At 40.3% G+C, this 25,608-nt stretch overlaps 1 protein-coding gene across 3 annotated transcripts in view; it reads left to right on the forward strand.

Moving 5' to 3' along the window:
* The window catches only part of ANKRD11 (ankyrin repeat domain containing 11), a 1,020,931-nt gene that overhangs the window by 585,528 nt on the left and 409,795 nt on the right, over positions 1-25,608 (forward strand). For all 3 annotated transcript variants that reach the window (XM_053690514.1, XM_053691658.1, XM_053691096.1), the window contains exon 6: positions 22,600-22,803. In XM_053690514.1, coding sequence (XP_053546489.1) covers positions 22,600-22,803 — 204 coding nt within the window. The remainder of the gene's footprint in view (positions 1-22,599; positions 22,804-25,608) is intronic.

A 25,608-nucleotide genomic window follows, 5' to 3' on the forward strand; every position in this document is an offset into this window, starting at 1 on the left:
CCCTGTCAAAAGCAAAGGCTCATACGGACATCGTCCTAGCCTTTCTCAGATCTCACGGATGGAAGGTGAACAAAGAAAAAAGTTCTCTGTCCCCATCAACAAGAGTTCCCTTCTTGGGAACAATAATAGATTCCTTAGAAATGAGGATTTTTCTGACAGAGGTCAGAAAATCAAAACTTCTAAGCTCTTGTCAAGTACTTCATTCTGTTCCTCGTCCTTCCATAGCGCAGTGCATGGAAGTAATAGGATTGATGGTTGCAACAATGGACATAGTTCCTTTTGCACGAATTCATCTAAGACCATTACAACTGTGCATGCTCAGACAGTGGAATGGGGATTATACAGACTTGTCTCCGACGATTCAAGTAGATCAAAAGACCAGAGATTCACTCCGTTGGTGGCTGACCCTGGACAATCTGTCACAGGGAATGAGCTTCCGCAGACCATAGTGGGTCATTGTCACGACCGACGCCAGCCTAGTGGGCTGGGGCGCGGTCTGGGAATCCCTGAAAGCTCAGGGTCTATGGTCTCGGGAAGAGTCTCTTCTCCCGATAAACATTCTGGAACTGAGAGCGATATTCAATGCTCTCAGAGCTTGGCCTCAACTAGCAAAGGCCAAATTCATAAGGTTTCAGTCAGACAACATGACGACCGTTGCATATATCAATCATCAGGGGGGAACAAGGACTTCCCTGGTGATGAAAGAAGTGACCAAGATAATTCAATGGGCGGAGGATCACTCCTGCCACTTTTCTGCGATCCACATCCCAGGAGTGGAAAATTGGGAAGCGGATTTTCTGAGTCGTCAGACATTCCATCCGGGGGAGTGGGAACTCCATCCGGAAATCTTTGCCCAAATAACTCAATTATGGGGCATTCCAGACATGGATCTGATGGCGTCTCGTCAGAACTTCAAGGTTCCTTGCTACGGGTCCAGATCCAGGGATCCCAAGGCGACCCTAGTAGATGCACTAGTAGCACCTTGGACCTTCAACCTAGCTTATGTATTCCCACCGTTTCCTCTCATCCCCAGGCTGGTAGCCAGGATCAATCAGGAGAGGGCCTCGGTGATCTTGATGGCTCCTGCGTGGCCACGCAGGACTTGGTATGCAGACCTGGTGAATATGTCATCGGCTCCACCATGGAAGCTACCTTTGAGACAGGACCTTCTTGTTCAGGGTCCATTCGAACATCCGAATCTGGTTTCCCTCCAACTGACGGCTTGGAGATTGAATGCTTGATTTTATCAAAGCGTGGGTTTTCAGATTCTGTAATAGATACTCTGATTCAGGCTAGAAAGCCTGTAACTAGAAAAATTTACCATAAAATATGGAAAAAATATATCTGTTGGTGTGAATCTAAAGGATTCCCATGGAACAAGATAAAAATTCCTAAGATTCTATCCTTTCTACAAGAAGGTTTGGAGAAAGGATTATCTGCAAGTTCTCTGAAGGGACAGATCTCTGCTTTATCTGTTTTACTTCACAAAAGACTGGCAGCTGTGCCAGATGTTCAAGCATTTGTTCAGGCTCTGGTTAGGATCAAGCCTGTTTACAGACCTTTGACTCCTCCCTGGAGTCTAAATCTAGTTCTTTCAGTTCTTCAAGGGGTTCCGTTTGAACCCTTACATTCCGTAGATATTAAGTTATTATCTTGGAAAGTTTTTTGTTTTTGGTTGCAATTTCTTCTGCTAGAAGAGTTTCAGAGTTATCTGCTCTGCAGTGTTCTCCGCCCTATCTGGTGTTCCATGCAGATAAGGTGGTTTTGCGTACTAAGCCTGGTTTTCTTCCGAAAGTTGTTTCCAACAAAAATATTAACCAGGAGATAGTTGTACCTTCTTTGTGTCCGAATCCAGTTTCAAAGAAGGAACGTTTGTTACACAATTTGGACGTAGTCCGTGCTCTAAAATTCTATTTAGAGGCTACTAAAGATTTCAGACAAACATCTTCCTTGTTTGTTGTTTATTCTGGTAAAAGGAGAGGTCAAAAAGCGATTTCTACCTCTCTTTCCTTTTGGCTTAAAAGCATTATCCGATTGGCTTATGAGACTGCCGGACGGCAGCCTCCTGAAAGAATCACAGCTCACTCCACTAGGGCTGTGGCTTCCACATGGGCTTTCAAGAACGAGGCTTCTGTTGACCAGATATGTAAGGCAGCGACTTGGTCTTCACTGCACACTTTTGCCAAATTTTACAAATTTGATACTTTTGCTTCTTCGGAGGCTATTTTTGGGAGAAAGGTTTTGCAAGCCGTGGTGCCTTCCATTTAGGTGACCTGATTTGCTCCCTCCCTTCATCCGTGTCCTAAAGCTTTGGTATTGGTTCCCACAAGTAAGGATGACGCCGTGGACCGGACACACCAATGTTGGAGAAAACAGAATTTATGCTTACCTGATAAATTACTTTCTCCAACGGTGTGTCCGGTCCACGGCCCGCCCTGGTTTTTTAATCAGGTCTGATTAATTATTTTCTCTAACTACAGTCACCACGGTATCATATGGTTTCTCCTATATATATTTCCTCCTGTCCGTCGGTCGAATGACTGGGGTGGGCGGAGCCTAGGAGGGATCATGTTAACAGCTTTGCTGGGACTCTTTGCCATTTCCTGTTGGGGAAGAGAATATCCCACAAGTAAGGATGACGCCGTGGACCGGACACACCGTTGGAGAAAGTAATTTATCAGGTAAGCATAAATTCTGTTTTTGATTACCTTTAAGAAAAACTTTCTTTGTCATTTCCGGCTTCATACTTGTCGCCGGAAGTTGTTCGTGATTGCATCATTTTTTTGACGTTTTGCGCCAAAAGTATCGGCGTCACCGGATGTGGCGTCATTCTCGGCGTCAAAAGCATTTTGGCGCCAATAAAGTGGGCGGCTTTTTTGGCGCTAAAAAAGTGGGCGTCATTTTTGTCTTCACCTTTTTTTCTCATTATTTAAGTCTCATTTTTCTTTTGCTTCTGGTTACTAGAGGCTTGTTCATCAATCATTTTTTCCCATTCCTGAAACTGTCATTTAAGGAATTTGATAGATTTTGCTTTATATGTTGTTTTTTCTCTTACATATTGCAAGATGTCTCAGATTGACCCTGGATCAGAAGCTACTTCTGGAAAAACGCTGCCTGATGCTGGTACTACCAAAGTTAAGTGCATTTGTTGTAAGCTTGTGGTAACTGTTCCTCCGGCTGTAGTTTGTGATGAATGTCATGATAAACTTGCTAATGCAGATAAAATTTCCATTAGTAATATTCCATTACCTGTTGCTGTTCCATCAACATCTAATACTCAGGATGTTCCTGTTAATATAAGAGATTTTGTTTCTAAATCTATTAGGAAGGCTATGTCTGTTATTCCTCCTTCCAGTAAGCGTAAAAGGTCTTTTAAAACTTCTCATTTCTCAGATGAATTTTTAAATGAACATCATCATTCTGATTTGTCTGTTTCTGATGAGGATTTTTCTGGTTCAGAGGATTCTGTCTCAGATATTGACACTGATAAATCTTCATATTTATTTAAAATGGAATTTATTTGTTCTTTACTTAAAGAAGTTTTAATCGCATTAGAAATGGAGGATTCTAGTCCTCTTGATACTAAATCTACTAAGCGTTTAAATTCGGTTTTTAAACCTCCTATAGTTATTCCGGAAGTTTTTCCTGTCCCTGATGCTATTTCTGAAGTAATTTCTAGGGAATGGAATAATCTGGGTAATTCTTTTACTCCTTCTCAAAGGTTTAAGAAATTGTATCCTGTGCCATCTGACAGATTAGAGTTTTGGGACAAAATCCCTAAAGTTGATGGGGCTATCTCTACTCTTGCTAAGTGTACTACTATTCCTATGGCAGATAGTACTTCCTTTAAGGATCCTTTAGATAGGAAGATTGAATCCTTTCTAAGGAAAGCTTATTTATGTTCAGGTAATCTTCTTAGGCCTGCTATTTCTTTGGCTGATGTTGCTGCAGCTTCCACTTTTTGGTTGGAGGCTTTGGCACAACAAGTGTCAGATCATAATACTCATAGCATTGTTAAGCTTCTTCAACATGCTAATAACTTTATTTGTGATGCCATCTTTGATATCATTAGAGTTGATGTCAGGTATATGTCTTTAGCTATTCTAGCTAGAAGAGCTTTATGGCTTAAAACTTGGAATGCTGATATGTCTAAGTCAACTTTGCTTTCCCTTTCTTTCCAAGGTAATAAATTGTTTGGTTCCCAGTTGGATTCTATTATTTCAACTGTTACTGGGGGGAAAGGAACTTTTCTCTTGTTAAGTGTGTTCAGTCCACGGGTCATCCATTACTTATGGGATATATTCTCCTTCCCAACAGGAAGTTGCAAGAGGATCACCCAAGCAGAGCTGCTATATAGCTCCTCCCCTCACATGTCATATCCAGTCATTCTCTTGCAACCCTCAACAACGAAGGAGGTCGCGAGAGGAGCTGGAGTTTTTACTTAACTATTCTTCAATCAAAAGTTTGTTATTTTAAATGGCACCGGAGTGTGCTGTTTTTTTCTATCTCAGGCAGTATTTGGAAGAAGAAACTGCCTGCGTTTTTTTTCTATGATCTTAGCAGGCGTAACTAAGATCCACTGGCTGTTCTCGACATTCTGAGGAGTGGGGTAACTTCAGAAACTGGGAATAGCATGCGGGGTCCTCCGCAAATGAGGTATGTGCAGTACAATATTTTCTGGGAATGGAATTGACTAAGAAAATACTGCTGTTACCGTATGATGTAAGTACAGCCTTAAATGCAGTAGTGGCGACTGGTATCAGGCTGATATTGTATGCACAGTCGAGTTATTTTCTAGGGACTAGAATTTGACTGAGAAAATACTGTTAAAACTGAAATAATACTTAAGCCTTATCTGCAGTGGTAGCGACTGGTAGCAGGCTTAGTGATAACTTTGCATGACATTGGAAAATGTTGTTTTTTAATAAAACGTTTACTGGCATGTTATTCGTTTTTGTGAGGTACTTTGGTGATAAATCTCTTTGGGCATGATTTTTTCCACATGGCTAACACATATTTTCTGCATGGAAACCGTTACATTAGGGCTCCCACTGTTGTAATAGGAGTGGGAGGGACCTTGTTTAAGCGCCTTGTTGCGCAGTTAAAATTCTAGCACAGTCTTCCTGCTTCTTCCTCCTTGATCCAGGACGTCTCTAGAGAGCTCAGGGGTCTGCAAAATTCATTTTTGAGGGAGGTAATCAGTCACAGCGGATCTGTGACAATGTGTTTGACTGTGATTAAATCTTAATTGATATCCGTTTTATCCGTTTTGGGTATTGAGGGGTTAATCATCCTTTTGCTAATGGGTGCAATCCTCTGCTAATAATACACTTCTTGTTAAGAATTGTTTTAATTATATCTGTATTTTTGAAGCGCTGCAGCGTTTTTTTATTGCTTATAAACTTATTGAAAGTGATTTCCAAGCTTGCTAGTTTCATTGCTAAATCTGTTTAAACATGTCTGATTCAGAGGAAACTGTTTGTTCATCATGTTCAAAAGCCAATGTGGAGCCCAATAGAACGATGTGTACCAATTGTATTGATATTGCTTTGAATAAAAGTCAATCTGTACCGATGGAGAAACTATCACCAGACAACGAGGGGGAAGTTATGCCGCCTAACTCTCCTCACGTGTCAGTACCTGCGTCTCCCGCTCGGGAGATGCGTAAGATTGAGGCGCCAAGTACATCAAGGCCCTTACAAATCATTTTACATGATATGGCTAATGTTATGAAAGAAGTATTATACAATATGCCCGAATTAAGAGGCAAGCGCAATAGCTCTTGGTTAAGGACAGAGCGCGCTGATGACACGAGAGCCATGTCTGATACTGCGTCACAATTTGCAGAACATGAGGACGGTGAGCTTCATTCTGTCGGTGACGGTTCTGATCCGGGGAGACCGGATTCAGAAATTTCTAATTTTAAATTTAAGCTTGAGAACCTCCGCGTGTTGCTAGGGGAGGTGTTAGCGGCTCTGAATGATTGCGACACGGTGGCAATCCCAGAGAAATTATGTAGGTTGGATAGATACTATGCAGTACCGGTGTGTACTGACGTTTTTCCTATACCAAAGAGGCTTACAGAAATTATTAGTAAGGAGTGGGATAGACCCGGTGTGCCTTTTTCCCCTCCTCCGATATTTAGAAAAATGTTCCCTTTAGACGCCACCACACGAGACTTATGGCAGACGGTCCCTAAGGTGGAGGGAGCAGTTTCTACTTTAGCCAAGCGTACCACTATCCCGGTGGAGGATAGCTGTGCTTTCTCAGATCCAATGGATAAAAAATTAGAGGGTTACCTTAAGAAAATTTTTGATCAACAAGGTTTTATATTACAGCCTCTTGCATGCATTGCGCCTGTCACGGCTGCAGCGGCATTCTGGTTTGAGTCTCTGGAAGAGGCGATTCGCACAGAGCCATTGGATGAGGCTTTGAGAAAAGTTAGAACCCTTAAGCAAGCTAATGCGTTTGTTTCAGATGCCGTAGTACATTTAACCAAACTTACGGCTAAAAATTCCGGATTCGCCATACAGGCGCGCAGAGCGCTCTGGCTTAAATCCTGGTCAGAGGATGTAACTTCCAAATCTAAGCTACTTAACATTCCTTTCAAAGGGCAGACCTTATTCGGGCACGGCTTGAAGGAAATTATTGCTGACATTACGGGAGGTAAGGGCCACGCCCTTCCTCAGGACAGGGCCAAACCAAAGGCCAAACAGTCTAATTTTCGTGCCTTTCGTAACTTCAAGGCAGGAGCAGCATCAACTTCCTCCGCTCCAAAACAGGAAGGAACTACTGCTCGTTACAGACAGGGTTGGAAAAGCAACCAGTCGTGGAACAAGGGCAAGCAGGCCAGAAAGCCTACTCCCTCCCCTAAGACAGCATGAAGACAGGGCCCCCTATCCGGAGACGGATTTAGTGGGGGGCAGACTTTCTCTCTTCGCCCAGGCTTGGGCAAGAGATGTGCAGGATCCCTGGATGTTGAAGATTATATCTCAGGGATACCTTCTGGATTTCAAAACCTCTCCTCCACAAGGGAGGTTCCATCTGTCGAGGTTATCAACAAACCTAATAAAGAGAGAGGCATTTCTACAATGTGTACAAGACCTCTTAATTATGGGAGTGATCCACTCAGTTCCGCGATCGGAACAGGGACAAGGATTTTACTCAAACCTATTTGTGGTTCCCAAAAAAGAGGGAACTTTCAGACCAATCTTGGACTTAAAGATCTTAAACAAATTCCTAAGGGTACCATCGTTCAAGATGGAAACCATTCGAACCATCCTACCCATGATCCAAGAGGGTCAATATATGACCACAGTGGACTTAAAGGATGCTTACCTTCACATACCGATTCACAAAGATCACTATCGGTACCTAATATTTGCCTTTCTAGACAGGCATTACCAGTTTGTAGCTCTTCCCTTTGGGTTAGCCACGGCCCCGAGAATTTTTACGAAGGTTCTGGGCTCACTTCTGGCGGTACTAAGACCACGAGGCATAGCGGTGGCTCCGTACCTAGACAACATTCTGATACAAGCGTCAAGTTTTCAGAATGCAAAGTCTCATACAGAGATAGTTCTAGCATTTCTGAGGTCGCATGGGTGGAAAGTGAACGTGGAAAAGAGTTCTCTGTTACCACTCACAAGGGTTCCTTTTCTAGGGACTCTTATAGATTCTGTAGAGATGAAGATTTACCTGACGGAGTCCAGGTTATCAAAGATTCTCAATGCTTGCCGTGTCCTTCATTCCATTCCAAGCCCATCAGTAGCTCAGTGCATGGAGGTAATCGGCTTAATGGTCGCGGCAATGGACATAGTGCCATTTGCGCGCCTGCATCTCAGACCGCTGCAACTATGCATGCTCAGTCAATGGAACGGGGATTACTCAGATCTGTCCCCTTTGCTAAATCTGGACCAGGAGACCAGAGATTCTCTTCTCTGGTGGTTGTCACCGGTTCATCTGTCCAAAGGAATGACCTTTCGCAGACCAGATTGGACGATTGTAACAACGGATGCCAGCCTTCTAGGCTGGGGAGCAGTCTGGAATTCCCTGAAGGCTCAGGGATCGTGGACTCAGGAGGAGAAACTCCTTCCAATAAACATTCTAGAATTAAGATCAATATTCAATGCTCTTCTAGCTTGGCCTCAGATTTCAGTCGGACAATATCACGACTGTGGCTTACATCAATCATCAGGAGTTCCCTAGCGATGTTGGAGGTCTCGAAGATAATTCGCTGGGCAGAGTCTCACTCTTGTCACCTGTCAGCGATTTACATCCCAGGCGTGGAGAACTGGGAGGCGGATTTCCTAAGTCGCCACACTTTTCATCCGGGAGAGTTGGGGCAAACTGGATCTGGATCTCATGGCATCTCGCCAGAACGCGAAACTTCCTTGTTACGGATCCAGGTCCAGGGACCCGGGAGCGGTGCTGGTAGATGCATTAGCAGCCCCTTGGGTTTTTAACATAGCTTATGTGTTTCCACCATTTCCGTTGCTATCTCGACTGATTGCCAGGATCAAACAGGAGAGGACATCGGTAATTCTGATAGCGCCTGCGTGGCCACGCAGGACCTGGTATGCAGACCTAGTGGACATGTCGTCCTGCCCACCATGGTCTCTACCTCTGAGGCAGGACCTTCTAATTCAGGGTCCTTTCAACCATCCAAACCTAATTTCTCTGAGGCTGACTGCCTGGAAATTGAACGCTTGATTCTATCAAAGCGTGGGTTTTCGGATTCGGTTATTGATACATTAATACAGGCTAGGAAACCTGTGACCAGAAAAATTTACCATAAGATATGGCGTAAATATTTATATTGGTGCGAATCCAAGAGTTACTCATGGAGTAAGGTTAGGATTCCTAGGATATTGGCTTTTCTACAAGAGGGTTTAGAAAAGGGTTTATCCGCTAGTTCGCTAAAGGGACAGATTTCCGCTCTGTCTATTCTTTTACACAAACGTCTGGCAGAGCATCCAGACGTCCAGGCTTTTTGTCAGGTTTTGGCTAGAATTAAGCCTGTGTTTAAAGCTGTTGCTCCTCCGTGGAGCTTAAACTTGGTTCTTAAAGTTCTTCAGGGTGTTCCATTTGAACCCCTTAATTTCATTGATATTAAGCTTTTATCTTGGAAAGTTTTGTTTTTGATGGCTATTTCCTCGGCTCGAAGAGTCTCTGAGTTATCTGCCTTACATTGTGATTCTCCTTATCTGATCTTTCATTCAGACAAGGTAGTACTGCGTACTAAACCTGGGTTTTTACCTAAGGTTGTTTCTAACAGGAATATCAATCAAGAGATTGTTGTTCCATCATTATGTCCTAATCCTTCTTCAAAGAAGGAACGTCTTTTGCATAATCTAGACGTGGTCTGTGCTCTGAAGTTCTACTTACAGGCAACTAAAGATTTTAGACAAACTTCTTCTCTGTTTGTCGTTTACTCTGGACAGAGGAGAGGTCAAAAGGCTTCGGCTACCTCTCTCTCTTTTTGGCTTCGTAGCATAATACGTTTAGCCTATGAGACTGCTGGACAGCAGCCTCCTGAAAGAATTACAGCTCATTCCACTAGAGCTGTGGCTTCCACCTGGGCCTTTAAGAATGAGGCCTCTGTTGAACAGATTTGCAAGGCTGCAACTTGGTCTTCACTTCATACTTTTTCCAAATTTTACAAATTTGACACTTTCGCTTCTTCGGAGGCTGGTTTTGGGAGAAAGGTTCTACAGGCAGTGGTTCCTTCTGTTTAATGTTCCTGCCTTGTCCCTCCCATCATCCGTGTACTTAGCTTTGGTATTGGTATCCCATAAGTAATGGATGACCCGTGGACTGAACACACTTAACAAGAGAAAACATAATTTATGCTTACCTGATAAATTTATTTATCTTGTAGTGTGTTCAGTCCACGGCCCGCCCTGTCTTTTTAAGGCAGGTTCTAAATTTTAAAATTATAACTCCAGTCACCACTGCACTTTATAGTTTCTCCTTTCTCGTCTTGTTTCGGTCGAATGACTGGATATGACATGTGAGGGGAGGAGCTATATAGCAGCTCTGCTTGGGTGATCCTCTTGCAACTTCCTGTTGGGAAGGAGAATATATCCCATAAGTAATGGATGACCCGTGGACTGAACACACTACAAGAGAAATAAATTTATCAGGTAAGCATAAATTATGTTTTTCCTCAAGGGGATTTGAAAGAAGAATTCTGCCCTGAGGTTGATGATCTTAGCAGCTGTAACTAAGATCCATGTTGGTTACCACAGATCTGAAGGTAACACAGGAGACGTCTTCAGTGTGGAGACCGATTCATGCTGCCAGCAGCATTTAGGTATGTGAAACCTTTTATTCTGAGGTGACCTTGTATGTCAGAAAACGGCTGAACATGTATTCCCTGTTAGGGAAGGGGTAAGCAGTAGACCTATCTCAAAGGGGTTATTACTGAAACCTATTCATTTTATTCATTTTATGATGACATTTTTTATGGGCAAGGTTTATAATGATAGAGGAGGCTATAATGCTGCAAGATCATTAAGACACTGGGAGTTATATTTTGAGGTTGGTGTTATGACCGTAGCTTGTGCTTGAGGGGTTATCGTTTCCACATGGCTAGTGTTGTAACTGCTACTCCATGCGGTGGTTTGGGCCTACTCGGTCATCGGCCCTGATTGGCGGGGCTTATTTTTGCGCGCCCAGGCGCGTTCTGTATTCTGGCTAGGATGCAGCAGGCATTAGCTCCGGTGGAGCTTTAGCAGAGTTCTTTCCTCTCCGGATTTTTGCTGAGTCTTCTCAAAGTACCCTGGGGGCAGGGGTTATTTTTTGCTGACTTTATTATAAAAGACTATAAATACTTTTTAGCAGTTAATCCTTCCCTTAATACATAGGGTGCAATAATTTTTGGAAACCTTATTTGGTATTGAGTTGATTTTGAAGATAAATTAACGGTTTACTGCACTTTTAAAAAAATTGTTCACTTTTGTTTTTAAAAGACACAGTACACTTTTTTTCTGAAAACTGTTTAAAGCATTTAATAAAGTGTTTAAACAACTTTTGTTGGTTTACTGGTCTGTTCAGCATGTCTGGCATTGAGGAATCTCAGTGTTCTATGTGCTTAGATGCCATTGTGGAACCCCCTCTTACATTGTGTACCTCTTGTACTGAAAAGGCCTTACATTGTAAAGAGCATATTCTAAGTAAAGATAATATGTTTAAGGATTATTCTCAGTCTGAAGAAAATCAGGATATGCCATCCAATTCTCCCCAAGTATCACAACCTTTAACGCCCACACAAGCGACGCCAAGTACCTCTAGTGCGTCTAATTCCTTTACTCTGCAGGAGATGGCTGCAGTTATGTCAACTACCCTTACAGAGGTATTATCTAAATGACCAGTGTTACAGGGTAAACGCAGTAGGTCAGTTGTTAATGTGAATACTGAATCCTCTGATGCTTTATTAGCTATTTCTGATGTACCCTCACAGTGCTCTGAGTTGGGGATCAGGGAATTGCTGTCTGAGGGAGAGATTTCAGACTCTTGAAATGTTACCTCAAACAGATTCGGACACTGTCCTTTAAATTTAAACTTGAACACCTCCGCCTGTTACTTCAGAAGGTTTTAGCAACTCTGGTTGATTGTGACCCTATTGAAATACCACCAGAGAAATTGTGTAAGATGGATAAATATCTAGAAGTACCTACTTACACTGATGTTTTTCCGGTTCCTAAAAGAATTTCGGAAATTATTTAAAAGGAATGGGATAGACAAGGTATACAGTTTTCTCCCCCTCCTAATTTTAAGAAAATGTTTCCCATATCAGACACCATTCTGGACTCTTGGCAAACGGTCTCTAAGGTGGAGGGAGCTATATCTACCCTGGCTAAGCGTACAACTATACCTATTGAGGACAGTTGTGCTTTCAAAGACCCTATGGATAAAAAATTAGAGAGTCTTCTAAAGAAATTATTTATTAATCAGGGGTTTCTTTTACAACCTACGGCTTTCATTGTTCCAATAACTACTGCAGCAGCTTTTTTGTTTGAGGCTCTGGAAGAGTCTCTTAAGGTTGAGACCCCATTAGATGATATTTTGGATAGAATTAAGGCTCTCAAGCTAGCTAATTCTTTTATTACTGATGCCGCTTTTCAAATTGCTAAATTAGCGGTGAAAAATGCAGGATTTGCTATTTTAGCGTGTAGAGGCTTAAATCTTGGTCTGCTGATATATCATCAAAAACTAAGCTTTTAGCTATTCCTTTCAAGGGTAAGACCCTTTTCGGGCCTGAATTGAAGGACATAATTTCTGATATTATAGGAGATGAAGGCCATGCCCTACCTCAGGGATAAGGCTGTTAAGATGAGGGGTAAACAAAATAATTTTCGTTCCTTTCGGAATTTTAAAGGAGGACCCTCTGCTTCCTCTTCCTCCACAAAGCAGGAAGGGAATTTTACCCAGTCTAAATCAGTCTGGAGACCCAACCAGAATTGGAACAAAGGTAAACAATCCAAGAAGCCCACTGCTGCTACAAAGACAGCATGAAGGGGCGGCCCCCGACCCGGGACCAGATCCGTTAGGGCGAAGACTTTCTTACTTTGCCCAGGCTTGGGCAAGAGATGTTCAGGATCCCTGGGCGCTGGAAATAGTGACCCACGGTTATCATTTGGAATTCAAGGATTTTCTCCCAAGAGGGAGATTTCATCTTTCAAGATTATCTGCAGACCAGATAAAAGAGAGGCGTTCTTACGCTGTGTAAAAGACCTTTATACCACAGGATTAATTTGTCCCATTACAAAATCGGATCAGGGACAGGAGTTTTACTCAAATCTTTGCGTGGTTCCCAAAAAAGAGGGAACTTTCAGACCCATTTTAAACCTCAAGTGTCTAAACAAGTTTCTCAGAGTCCCATCGTTCAACATGGAGACTATAGGACAATCTTACCAATGATCCAAGAGGGTCAATATATGACTACCGTGGACTTGAAGGATGCCTACCTTCATATTCCTATCCACAAGGATCATCATCAGTTTCTAAGGTTTGCCTTCCTGGACAAACATTATCAGTTCGTGGCTCTTCCTTTCGGATTGGCCACAGCACCCAGAATCTTCACAATTGTTCTAGGATCTCTTCTGGCGGTTCTCAGACCACGAGGCATAGCAGTGGCGCCTTATCTGGACGATATTCTGATTCAGGCATCAACTTATCAATTTACAAAATCTTACATGGACACAGTGTTTTCTTTCCTGAGAACTCACAGTTGGAAGGGGAACATAGAGAAAAGTTCACTAGTTCCACAGACAAGGGTTCCTTTCTTGGGAAGTCTGATAGACTCGGTAGACATAAAAATATTTCTGACGGAGGTCAGAAAATCAAAGATTCTAAGTTTGCGCGCTTTCATCTCAAACCACTGCAGCTGTGCATGCTCGGACAGTGGAATGGGGATTATGCGGATTTATAAGAAACCAGAGACACTCTTCTTTGGTGGTTGTCGCCGGATCATCTGTCCCAAGGGACTTGTTTCCGCAGACCCTCGTGGGTGATAGTGACAACGGACGCCAGCCTTCTGGGCTGGGGTGCAGTCTGGAATTCCCTGAAGGCACAGGGTGTTTGGACTTAATCAGATTCCAGTCGGACAACATCACGATTGTGGCATATATCAATCATCAGGGGGGGAACAAGGAGTTCCTTAGCGATGATAGATGTATCCAAGATAATCCGATGGGTGGAAGCCCACTCTTGTTATCTGTTAGCAATCTACATCCCAGGTGTAGAGAACTGGGAAGCGGATTTTCTAAGTCGACAGACCTTTCATCCGGGGGAGTGGGAACTCCACTCGGAGGTGTTTGCATCACTGATTCTCCGCTGGGGCAGACCGGAATTGGATCTGATGGCGTCTTAACAGAATGCCAAACTTCCAAGATACGGATCCAGGTCGAGGGATCCTCAGGCCGAACTGATAGATGCCTTGGCAGTGCCTTGGTTGTTCAGCCTAGCTTATGTGTTTCCACCGTTTCCTCTCCTTCCACACGTGATTGCTCGATTCAAGCAGGAGAGAGCTTCAGTAATCCTGATAGCGCCGCCTGCGTGGCCACGCAGGACTTGGTATGCGTATCTAGTGGACATGTCCTCTCTGCCACCGTGGAAACTTCCTTTGAGACAGGACCTTCTCATTCAAGGTCCTTTCCAACATCCAAATCTAATTTCTCTGCAGCTGACTGCGTGGAGATTGAACGCTTGATTTTATCTAAGCGAGGATTCTCTGATTCGGTCATTGATACTTTGATACAGGCTAGAAAGCCCGTCACTAGAAAAAAACATAAATATGGCGTAAATATCTTTATTGGTGTGAATCCAAGGGCTACTCATGGATTAAGGTTAGGATTCCCAGGATTCTGTCTTTTCTCTAAGAAGTATTGGAGAAAGGATTATCAGCGAGTTCCTTAAAGGGACAGGTTTCTGCTTTGTCAATTTTGTTTCACAAACGTTTGGCAGATGTGCCAGATGTTCAGTCTTTTTGTCAGGCTCTAACTAGAATTAAGTCTGTATTTAGACCAATTACACCACCTGGAGTTTGAATCTGGTCCTTCGAGTTCTTCAAGGGGTTCCGTTTGAACCCATGCATTCCATAGATATTAAATTGTTATCTTGGAAAGTTCTGTTTTTGGTTGCTATTTCTTCTGTTCAAAGAGTTTCTGAACTTTCAGCGTTAGTGTGATTCGCCTTATCTCATATTTCATTCTGATAAGGTTGTTTTACGTACCAAACCTGGTTTTCTTCCTAAGGTTGTTTCGAATAAGAATATTAATCAGGAAATTGTTGTTCCTTCCTTGTTTCCTAATCCTCCTTCTAAGAAGGAGCGTATGTTGCATAACCTGGACGTGGTCCGTGCCCTGAAGTTTTACTTGCAGGCAACTAAGGATTTCCATCAATCATCTTCATTATTCATTGTTTATTCTGGAAAGCGTAGGGGTCAGATAGCTTACGGCTACCTCTCTCTCTTTTTGGCTGAGGGGTATCATCCGCCTGGCATATGAGACTGCTGGACAGCAGCCTCCTGAAAGAATTACGGCTCATTCTACTAGGTCTGTGGCTTCCACATGGGCCTTTAAAAACGATGCATCTGTTGAACAGATTTGGAAGGCTGCGACTTGGTCGTACCTTCATACTTTTTAAAAATTTTACAAATTTGATACTTTTGCTTCTTCTGAGGCTATTTTTGGGAGAAAAGTTCTTCAAGCAGTGGTGCCTTCCTTTAAGGTCTCTGTCTTGTCCCTCCCTTCCATCCTGTAGCTTTGGTATTGTATCCCACAAGTAAGGATGAAATCCGTGGACTTGTCGTATCTTGTAGAAGAAAAGGAAATTTATGCTTACCTGATAAATTGATTTCTTCTACGATACGACGAGTCCACGACCCTCCCTGTCATTTTAAGACAGATTATGTTTTATTTTTTCAACTTCAGTCACCTCTGCACCTTTTAGCTTTTCTTTTCTCTTCCTTAAACCTTCGGTCGAATGACTGTGGGTGGAGGAGAAGGGAGGAGCTATATATACAGCTCTGCTGTGGTGCTGTTTGCCACTTTTGTTAGCAGGAGGATAATATCCTACAAGTAATGATGAAATCCGTGGACTCGTCGTATCGTAGAAGAAATCAATTTATCAGGTAAGCATAAATTTTCTTTTTTAGACAAAGCCCTATTTTGACATTATAGATGATATTATTGTTGACATACTAAGTTCAGATTGATTTTCTCAATTTTATGAAAGGTGTTTTTTTTCAGCCTTTTGAGCTAGAATTATGCCGGTTATTAATCCAATTTCTCCTCCTTGGAATCTAAATTTGTTATTTTAAAGATTTTGCAGGCTCCCCCTTTGAGCCTATGCACAAGGTGGATATTAAAGGAACAGTATACTACAAAATGTAAACATCAAAATTACATTTGCATCATGTATTCAACATAAGTTTCATTCATCACTTTTGATAAACTTTATTTTAAAACTATTTATTCGATCGCAAAAGTTTTACCCATTGTATGTTCACTGTCCGCCTTTCGAACCGCCGCATTTTTTTTTTATATCGTGAAGAATTTGACATCAACCTATAGTAATGATATCTGTCGCGCTATGTACAAGATTAGTGAACGTGCGCACGATGACATAATTTACTATCGTATCCATTGACGCATGCGCTATAGCGATGTCATACAAAGCCGCTCTGTAGAGACAGAAACGTGAGCGAGCTTCAGTGGGAGGAAAATTGGGCATAACCTAATTAGCATGTGGGAAGCACAGATTTTGTCTATGCCGCCCATATTAGAGATGTCATGGAGGGGTTGGAGAACGGGCGGCCATTAACGGCTACACTGGAAAAAGTAAGATTTAATAAAACATCTTAAAAATAATATTTATTTAAAATAAACAATGCGGTTTGAATATAATGTTTGAGAGGAACATAGCCTAAGCTTTAAGAAAGTGTGAATTTACTGACCCTTTAAGCTTCTTTCTTTGGAGCATTTCTTTCTTTTGGCTATCTCCTCTGCTAGAAGAGTCTCTGAGTTATCTGTTTTTATGTGATCATCCTTATCTCATTTTTCAATTGGATATGGCAGCTATAAGGTTCAATTTTTTTCCTCTTACCTTAGGTTGTCTCTTCAGACATAAGTTGGGAAATTATTTTGCAGTTTCTTTGGCTTCTTGGTTGAAACTTTTGATCCTTAAGGCAGTGCTTGACAAATGTGTTTAAAAATTAGGAGCCAGTAAGAATATTTAGGAGCCAGGCATATTTTTAGGAGCCAGACCGTTGGATTTGTATATAGACATATGGAGAATAACCCAAAAAGTTAGGAGCCAGTGGTAAAATTCTAGGAGCCAGTGACTACCAGACTCCTGGGTTTGTCGAGCCCTGCCTTAAGGCTTATTCGGAGACAAATCAGCCTCCATCTAAACGGTTTACTTCTCTTTCTACTAGATTAGTTGCCATTTCTTGGGCTTTTAAGAATGAGGCTTCAATTGTCCAAATTTGGTTTCCTTTGCATACTTTTACTAAATTCTACCATCTTACCAAGACAGCCTTGGTAAGAAACACCTTTTGTTAGTTGTCATGGTCTATTTTGATTTTTACCCTGTTTATTCTTTGGGTTCTTTTTGCGTTGCGAATTTAGTTTTACTGTTGTGATGGCTAAGCCTATCCGCCCGGCTGTGACAATAGGGGAGTGTGTGGACATGAAGGGGTTAATAGCACTCGGCCTCTGGTTCCCTTACACCTTTACCTCTACATGGGACCTAAAGGGGACTCCAAATTAACCTCCAAATCCTGCCTACACCTCCCCCAGATTAACAATGTTGCCACCATAAAGAGTTTTGAATAAATGTTATTTTGGAAACCCAATAACTCAAATGACTAACAATTCGGTAACATGACTTTAACCTTGTCTCAACAGAATGTGAATTCAGATATTAGAGCCCAAAGACAGAATTAGATTTTTTATATGTTTAATAACAAAAGACAAATACAGGTTACACTATGCCAAATTACAAATACAGATGACATACAAAAGAACAAGATGAAAAAAAATGCAAAGATACAGTTCTTGAAAATTAAAATGGGACATAAATGAAACACAATACCTACATTTTGCAAGTTGCCAAGTTTTCAATAGGTTTGTGAGAGAACTCCTTCAAGATGTTTCCTCATTCTGTCCCAGGCAAATTATGAATATTTTTTTCTTTAACATTCAATCATATGAGTCTTTGTCTTGTCAAAACACAGCCCTTGTGTTAATTTACGATTACCTAACCACTCCCTGCAAGTCCTTAACCAGCAGTACAAGAGATGGCAGGCACCAGGAGGAGTGGGGGGATCTTTAGATCAATGCATTATTTATCAAACAGATGTTACAAACTGAATTTTTTTTAACCCTGGCTATGCTAAGATACCATGCCACACCTGCTAGGTAGCTATTCCAGGCATTAACTATTCCTCATGAGTGTACCATGACAACTGTGAAAATAGATGTTCTTTTTATCTTGCCCTTATTTGTCATTACTCGTGGACTACACAGCTTAGACTAACCACCATCTGCATGAAAGAAAACATAATTTATGATTACCTTATAAATTAATTTCTTTTTATTGTGTTGATTGTTTTTTGTGCACATCTTTTTTCCCCTGCTCTTATTTTGCTCTTATTTCTTTTCCTGCTTGGCTATACATCAGTTACCAGTAAAGTTTTATAGAGTTTTTGGGAGTAATGGATTGTGGACTCTCACCACCATCAAAGTAAAAGATTTGATCAGGTCAAAATAAATGATGTGTTTAGACAAAGCCCTAGTTTGACATTATAGATATTATTGTTGACATACTTCTAAGGTCAGATTTGATTTTCTCAATTCTATGAAAGGCAAATAAGCACTGCTAGTTTTAAAACGCCAAACTGCTTCACAGTCCTGATTTAAATCCACAAAGTACATTTGTTTTGAAAATAATGTACAGGTAGCCCTCGGTTTACGTCGGGGTTAGGTTCCAGAAGGGAATGGTTGTAAATCGAAACCGTTGTAAATTGAAACCCAGTTTATAATGTAAGTCAATGGGAAGTGAGGGTGATAGGTTCCAGTCCCCTCTCAAAATTGTCATAAGTAACACCTAATACATTATTTTTAAAGCTTTGAAATGAAGACTTTAAATGCTAAACATCATTATAAACCTAATAAAATAATCACACAACACAGACTTCACTTGAATTTTTCTGCAAACAGTTTTTTCTATGCATTCCAATCTGGACTGATTTATAGACAGGAAGATCTTGTTCCTTTGAAATCTGCTTGATAGCTCAGGTCTGGTTAAACTGATTAATTTCAGCTTGCTTGGCTTTGCTACAACACAAGCGGACAGCTCCACCTAATAAATGCACTGCTTCTCAATGTTTTTCAATAGCAGTCACATGAATGGAAAAAAAGGTTGTTGTTCTGAAACGGTGTAAATTGAACCGTTGTAAAACGAGGGCCACCTGTACATACCTTAGGAAATAGAGAATTGTATCACTATTCATCATTTATAAAAAAAAAAAAGATAGCTCTCCACAAAATTGCTTTAAATATTAGCATTCTCTATTATTTTGTGGGTGTAATAAAAAAAATAAACACCTTTTCAGTAATCCAGACTAAACACCCTGTCAGAGCCAGGTGTCTCCTTTAAAGGCTTGCATTATCTGAAGCTGTACTCCTTGTTAAACCAGAAGTCATGGGTACATACAAATGCCTTGTTTCATGAGTGCTGTTATGCTTGGTTTTCTTCTTAATCTTCTAGCTCAGTGTTTCCCAAATGCAGTCCTCGCGTATCCCCTACAGGCCAGGTTTTCATTATAGCTGAACTAGAGCACAGGTGAAATAATCAGCTGATCAGTAACCATGGTTATAACCTGATCTCACCCATCAGCTGATTATTTCACCTGTGCTCTAGTTAAGATATAATGAAATCCAGGCCTGTTGGGGTTACTTGAGGACCGCTGTTCTAGCTAGTTCAGCCAATATTTGCAAAATATCATGGGACTGCACAACCATATTTCTTTTTTTTTTTTTCTTTCTTTCTTTTTTTCTGTTATCAGGGCAAAAACATTATTGATAAATTTAGGAGCCAAGCATTTTTGGGCGGCCATATGATATAGAAAGATAGATATCAGGTTAATAATACTTATAAAATAAAACAGTCTTGGAATTTGAATGAATAAATAAATATGTAATTTAATTTTATAATACCATTTAGCACACATGATTTTAAAATAACTTGTCATTTTTTATTTGAGGTTTCCTTTCTTAGGAATAATTATAAATTCAATTTGATTCATGCACTTGGTTGTGCAGAACTCATAGGTTAAAGAGCCATAATACCCAAATGTTTAAACACTTAAAAGTAATGCAGCATAGCTGTAAAAAGCTGACTAGAAAATATCACCTGAACATCTCTATGTAAAAAAGAAAGATATTTTACCTCAAAAGTTCCTCAGTAGCCACCTCCCATTGTAAAGGATTTCTAAGCAGCATTTTAGTGTGTCTGTCCTGGGACATCTGAAAGGATGAGCCTCGTGAACTCTCATATTATTTCACCAATCAGGTAAAGGAAGTTTACTATGAAATCTCATGAGAGTTAAGTCAAATCTCATGAGATCACAGTAAGAGTTAATGACCTCAGCACTGCTGATGCTGATTGGCTGCTGTTCATTTCTTCATTTTTTATTTATTTTACCTGCAGCTGGGAGCAGCTGAGTATAACTTTTTACACAGAACTTACTTTGCTGAGCTGAGGAAATTGTGATGTAAAATATCTTCCTTTTTTACATAGAGATGCTCAGGTGATATTTTCCTGTCAGCTTTTTACAGTTATACTGCATCAGTTTCAAGTGATTTAGCATATGAGTATTATGTCCCTTTAATGGGTTAAAAATGTCCAATTTTGACACTGCATTTAGAAGTTCTAGCACAGTTATGATGAGGCTATTTAAAGTGGCAGTGAACACCTTGAGGTTTTCATATAAAATCAACTTTGCAATATACTTATTTGACCTCCTTTTTTTGTGTGTGTAATTTAGCTCTGATGATTGTGGATTTTCTAATTTCCAGACCTTGAAACAAGCCCTGCAGCCTTCTTAAAGGGACACTGAACCCAAATTTTTTCTTTCGTGATTCAGATAGAGCATGTAATTTTAAGCAACTTTCTAATTTACTGCTATTATCAAAATCAAATTGTCTTCATTGTCTTTGGTATCTTTATTTGAAATACAAGAATGTAAGTTTAGATGCCGACACATTTTTGGTGAACAACCTGGGTTGTCCTTGCTGATTGGTGGATAAATTAATCCACCAATAAAAAAGTGCTGTCCAGAGTCTGAACCTAAAAAAAGCTTAGATGCCTTCTTTTTCAAATAAAGATAGCAAGAGAGAAGAAAAATTTATGATAAAAGTAAATTAGAAAGTTGCTTAAAATTGCATGCTCTATTTGAATCACGAAAGAAAAAAATGGGTTTAGTGTCCCTTTAAGGCCAACTCTGCTACATATTCTCTATTTGTTTTTAGCCAATAACTGCAAAACATTTCACATAATGCATGTGGCTAGCCTTCTCTGCAGACTCAAATCCATATTAGTCATGTGGGTGGGTAGAATTTGGTTATTGAAAAAAAATTACAGCAAAAAAGTTATTAAAAATGTATATCAGCAGCTGGTATGTTCTATAGCAAGATGAATACAATAGGTAAGGCTCAGCACTCACAGCTAGGGTTGCCACCTGTCCCTTAAAATACAGAACACTTATAAGTTACACATGCTGCAGGGTGTGCAGGAAGGAATATGAATAGTGCTGTCCAGAAACACAATACATCTTCCTCCCTGCACACCCTGCAGCATGTATAACTCATAAGTGTCCAGGAAAACATGGCTGAGGTGGCAACCCTACTCACAGCCCAATATCAGATGCACGCTGCAGGGACTCTGCACAAGCCCCTCAGTCCATTCAAAGAATATAAATAAAGCAGCAGCACCTTGGTAATGCTTCAAAATAATCCTTTATTTGTGAGACATCACGGCTTCAAAGAACAACGTTTCGGTCAGACAATGACCTTAATCAAGTCATTGTCTGACCGAAACGTTGTTCTTTGAAGCTGTGATGTCTCACAAATAAAGGATTATTTTGAAGCATTACCAAGGTGCTGCTGCTTTATTGTTATTCTTTGAATGTTCAATAGCAAGACAATTCTGAATGTAGATACTTAAAGGGACACTAAACCCAAACATTTTCTTTCATAATTCAAGTAGAGAATAAAATTTTAAACAACATTCCAATTTACTACTATTATCTAATTTGCTTAATTTTTTAGATATCCTTTGTTGAAGAAATAGCAATTCACATGGGTGAGCCAATCACATGAGGCATCTATGTGCAGCAGCCAATCAGCAGCTCCTGAGCATATCTAGATATGCTTTTAAGGAAAGAATATCAAGAGAGTAAAGCAAATTAGATAATAGAAGTTTATTAGAAAGTTTTTTTTAAATTGCATGCTCTTTCTAAATCATTTAAGAAAAAAATTGGGTTTCATGACCCTTTAAGCTTTTTTGGGTTTCAATGCCAAGTATGTGCGTTATTTGCTTGCAGATATGATGTAGTGTTCATTTCTGCATGTTATCAGAAGAAATCTTTAGCATGATAAGTTTTTAAGCCTTGCCTGAATCAGTCATGTGGGTGAGACTTGAGCAAAACAGTGTCTGTTATACTTTCATTTTGCCATGTTCATATTCACAGCTTTTACCAGCTTAAGAGCTCCCTCTTGAGGTTGTTAATATTTTAGTCTTAATCCATCGTCTAGAAAATTAGTTCAACATTTTACCAGCATGTCCTTGCAAAAAGAAGAGGCCGTTCTGTATTCGACTGAGTTTTAGTTGGCAGAATATAACTAGAAGCACAACCAGAGAAATGGGTTTATTTTGGCCTGATGCTTTAAAGTCTATAGTTTGCCTAGGTGATCAGATGACTTGCCCAAAATTTCTTTTTCTGAACTTTCATTTCAATGTTTATCTGTAGCTGCCCATTTTAGCTTTATGCTTTTATATATATTTATTTTTTTATTCCTTTTTGTGTTTAAGTTGATACAACGCCAAAGCATCCTTCTCAGTCATCGGTTGGTCAGAAAGGGACACCCAATTCTGCCTCAAAAACCAAAGACAAAGTTAATAAGAGAAATGAGAGGGGAGAGACTCGTCTTCATCGGGCTGCCATCGGGGGAGATGCACGGCGTATAAAAGAGTTGATAAATGAGGGAGCAGATGTCAATGTCAAAGACTTTGCAGGTATATGTTTTATATTTTAAATGCAGGTAATGCTGATCTTAGGAATACTTTTTGAGACAATCTTTGGGTTTTAAAATTTCTTTAATATAAAGGGATTCTAGAAGTGAAGTCAATAATATGTTATGCATGCTTTTAAAAACCTGCTGCAAGAGGAGCCTTTTTTTACGGGAAGTAGAAGATGAGCAGAAAATTAAATTCATAACTGATAGTAGTAGCTGTTAGCCTGAAATATTTTACATAAACATTGGCCTGCAGATTAATGGAAAATTCAGGTTAAAACTTCAAATTTCAATTTGCAATAGCTTTTTTTGCATTATTACTTCCATTAGCAAAAAAATTATTCTAGCAAACGATTACTGTATTTCAGCAGCATAAAGACACATTCTGTGAGGATCTGCGCACCAGTATGCAAACACCATGCTGAATGCTGGGATGGTGTATAGTGCTAATGTGAAAATTTAATTTGTTTCAAACTAGCCACTGCTGACTCTGAGAATATGTGGTGTTTGAATACAGATGCATGGGCCCCCCACAGGATATGGGAATATGCTGCAGACTAATAATTTCTTTCATACAGGTGGTGAAAGTACACAATCTATTCCTCCTGGGGATTACTCTTCTTTAGCACAATAAGGAGGCAAAGATTCCCAAACCCCAAGAGCTCTAGACAACCCCTCCCACCCCACAGGCACGGTCTGTTTGGTCTTTGACTTCACTGAAGGAAGGTGAAGAATGAAGATGTGCATATGATACTTCAGTGTGAGGGGTTTCCCTCTGTTAATGCTCGTTTTCCCCTCAGAGGGTTATATATCGAGTATGGTCGGTGACTTTTTTTTTTTTACCTCATAGGAAAATGTCACAGACCTTCCATAAATGGTCGCAGGGACTTGTCTTTTTCCGCCTCCTATGGATCTACAACATATTCCTATTCCATAACCTCTGCTAATATGTTTCAGTACTGGTTTGGCTTTCTAATGGTTAACTGGTAGATCAGTGTCTGTTGGTAAGAATCATATGTTTATCTATATAACCCTCTATAGCCTTATGTGTGCAGTTACAGTATGTATATATATATGTGTGTGTGTATGTATGTATGTATATATATATATTTCTTTCATGTAATTAACAAGAGTCCATGAGCTAGTGACGTATGGGATATACATTCCTACCAGGAGGGGCAAAGTTTCCCAAACCTTAAAATGCCTATAAATACACCCCTCACCACACCCACAAATCAGTTTTACAAACTTTGCCTCCAAGGGAGGTGGTGAAGTAAGTTTGTGCTAGATTCTACGTTGATATGCGCTCCGCAGCAAGTTGGAGCCCGGTTTTCCTCTCAGCGTGCAGTGAATGTCAGAGGGATGTGAAGAGAGTATTGCCTATTGAATGCAGTGATCTCCTTCTACGGGGTCTATTTCATAAGGTTCTCTGTTATCGGTCGTAGAGATTCATCTCTTACCTCCCTTTTCAGATCGACGATATACTCTTATATTTACCATTTCCTCTACTGATTCTCGTTTCAGTACTGGTTTGGCTTTCTACAAACATGTAGATGAGTGTCCTGGGGTAAGTAAGTCTTATTTTCTGTGACACTCTAAGCTATGGTTGGGCACTTTATTTATAAAGTTCTAAATATATGTATTCAAACATTTATTTGCCTTGACTCAGAATGTTCAACTTTCCTTATTTCCAGACAGTCAGTTTCATATTTGGGATTATGCATTGAATTATCATATTTTTTCTTACCTCAAAAATTTGACTTTTTTCCCTGTGGGCTGTTAGGCTCGCGGGGGCTGAAAATGCTTCATTTTATTGCGTCATTCTTGGCGCTGACTTTTTTGGCGCAAAAATTCTTTTCCGTTTCCGGCGTCATACGTGTCGCCGGAAGTTGCGTCATTTTTTGACGTTATTTTGCGTCAAGGATGTCGGCGTTCCGGATGTGGCGTCATTTTTGGCGCCAAAAGCATTTAGGCGCCAAATAATGTGGGCGTCTTTTTTGGCGCTAAAAAATATGGGCGTCATTTTTGTCTCCACATTATTTAAGTCTCATTATTTATTGCTTCTGGTTGCTAGAAGCTTGTTCACTGGCATTTTTTTCCCATTCCTGAAACTGTCATTTAAGGAATTTGATCAATTTTGCTTTATATGTTGTTTTTTTCTTTTACATATTGCAAGATGTTCCACGTTGCAACTGAGTCAGAAGATACTACAGGAAAATCACTGCACAGTGCTGGAGCTACCAAGCTAAGTCTGCTATAAACTTTTGGTATCTGTTTCTCCAGCTGTTATTTGTATTGCATGTCATGTCAAACTTATTAATGCAGATAAAATTTCCTTTAGTACTGTTACCTGTTGCTGTCCGTCAACATCTAATTTTCAGAGTGTTCCTGATAACATAAGAGATTTTATTTTTTAAATCCATTAAGAAGGCTATGTCTGTTATTTCTCCTTCTAGTATACATAAAAGTCTTTTAAAACTTCTCTTTTTTCAGATGAATTTTTAAATGAACATCATCATTCTGATACTGATAATGGTTCTTCGGGTTCAGAGGTTTCTGTCTCAGAGGTTGATGCTGATAAATCTTTGTATTTGTTCAAGATGGAATTTATTCGTTCTTTACTTAAAGAAGTGTTATTTGCATTAGATATAGAGGATTCTGGTCCTCTTGATACTAAATGTAAACGTTTAAATAAGGTTTTTAAATCTCCTGTAGTTATTCCAGAAGTGTTTTATCTCCCTGATGCTATTTCTGAAGTAATTTCCAGGGAATGGAATAATTTGGGTAATTTATTTACTCCTTCTAG

The sequence above is a fragment of the Bombina bombina genome, chromosome 1 (genome assembly GCF_027579735.1).
Source record: "Bombina bombina isolate aBomBom1 chromosome 1, aBomBom1.pri, whole genome shotgun sequence".
NCBI lineage: Eukaryota > Metazoa > Chordata > Amphibia > Anura > Bombinatoridae > Bombina > Bombina bombina.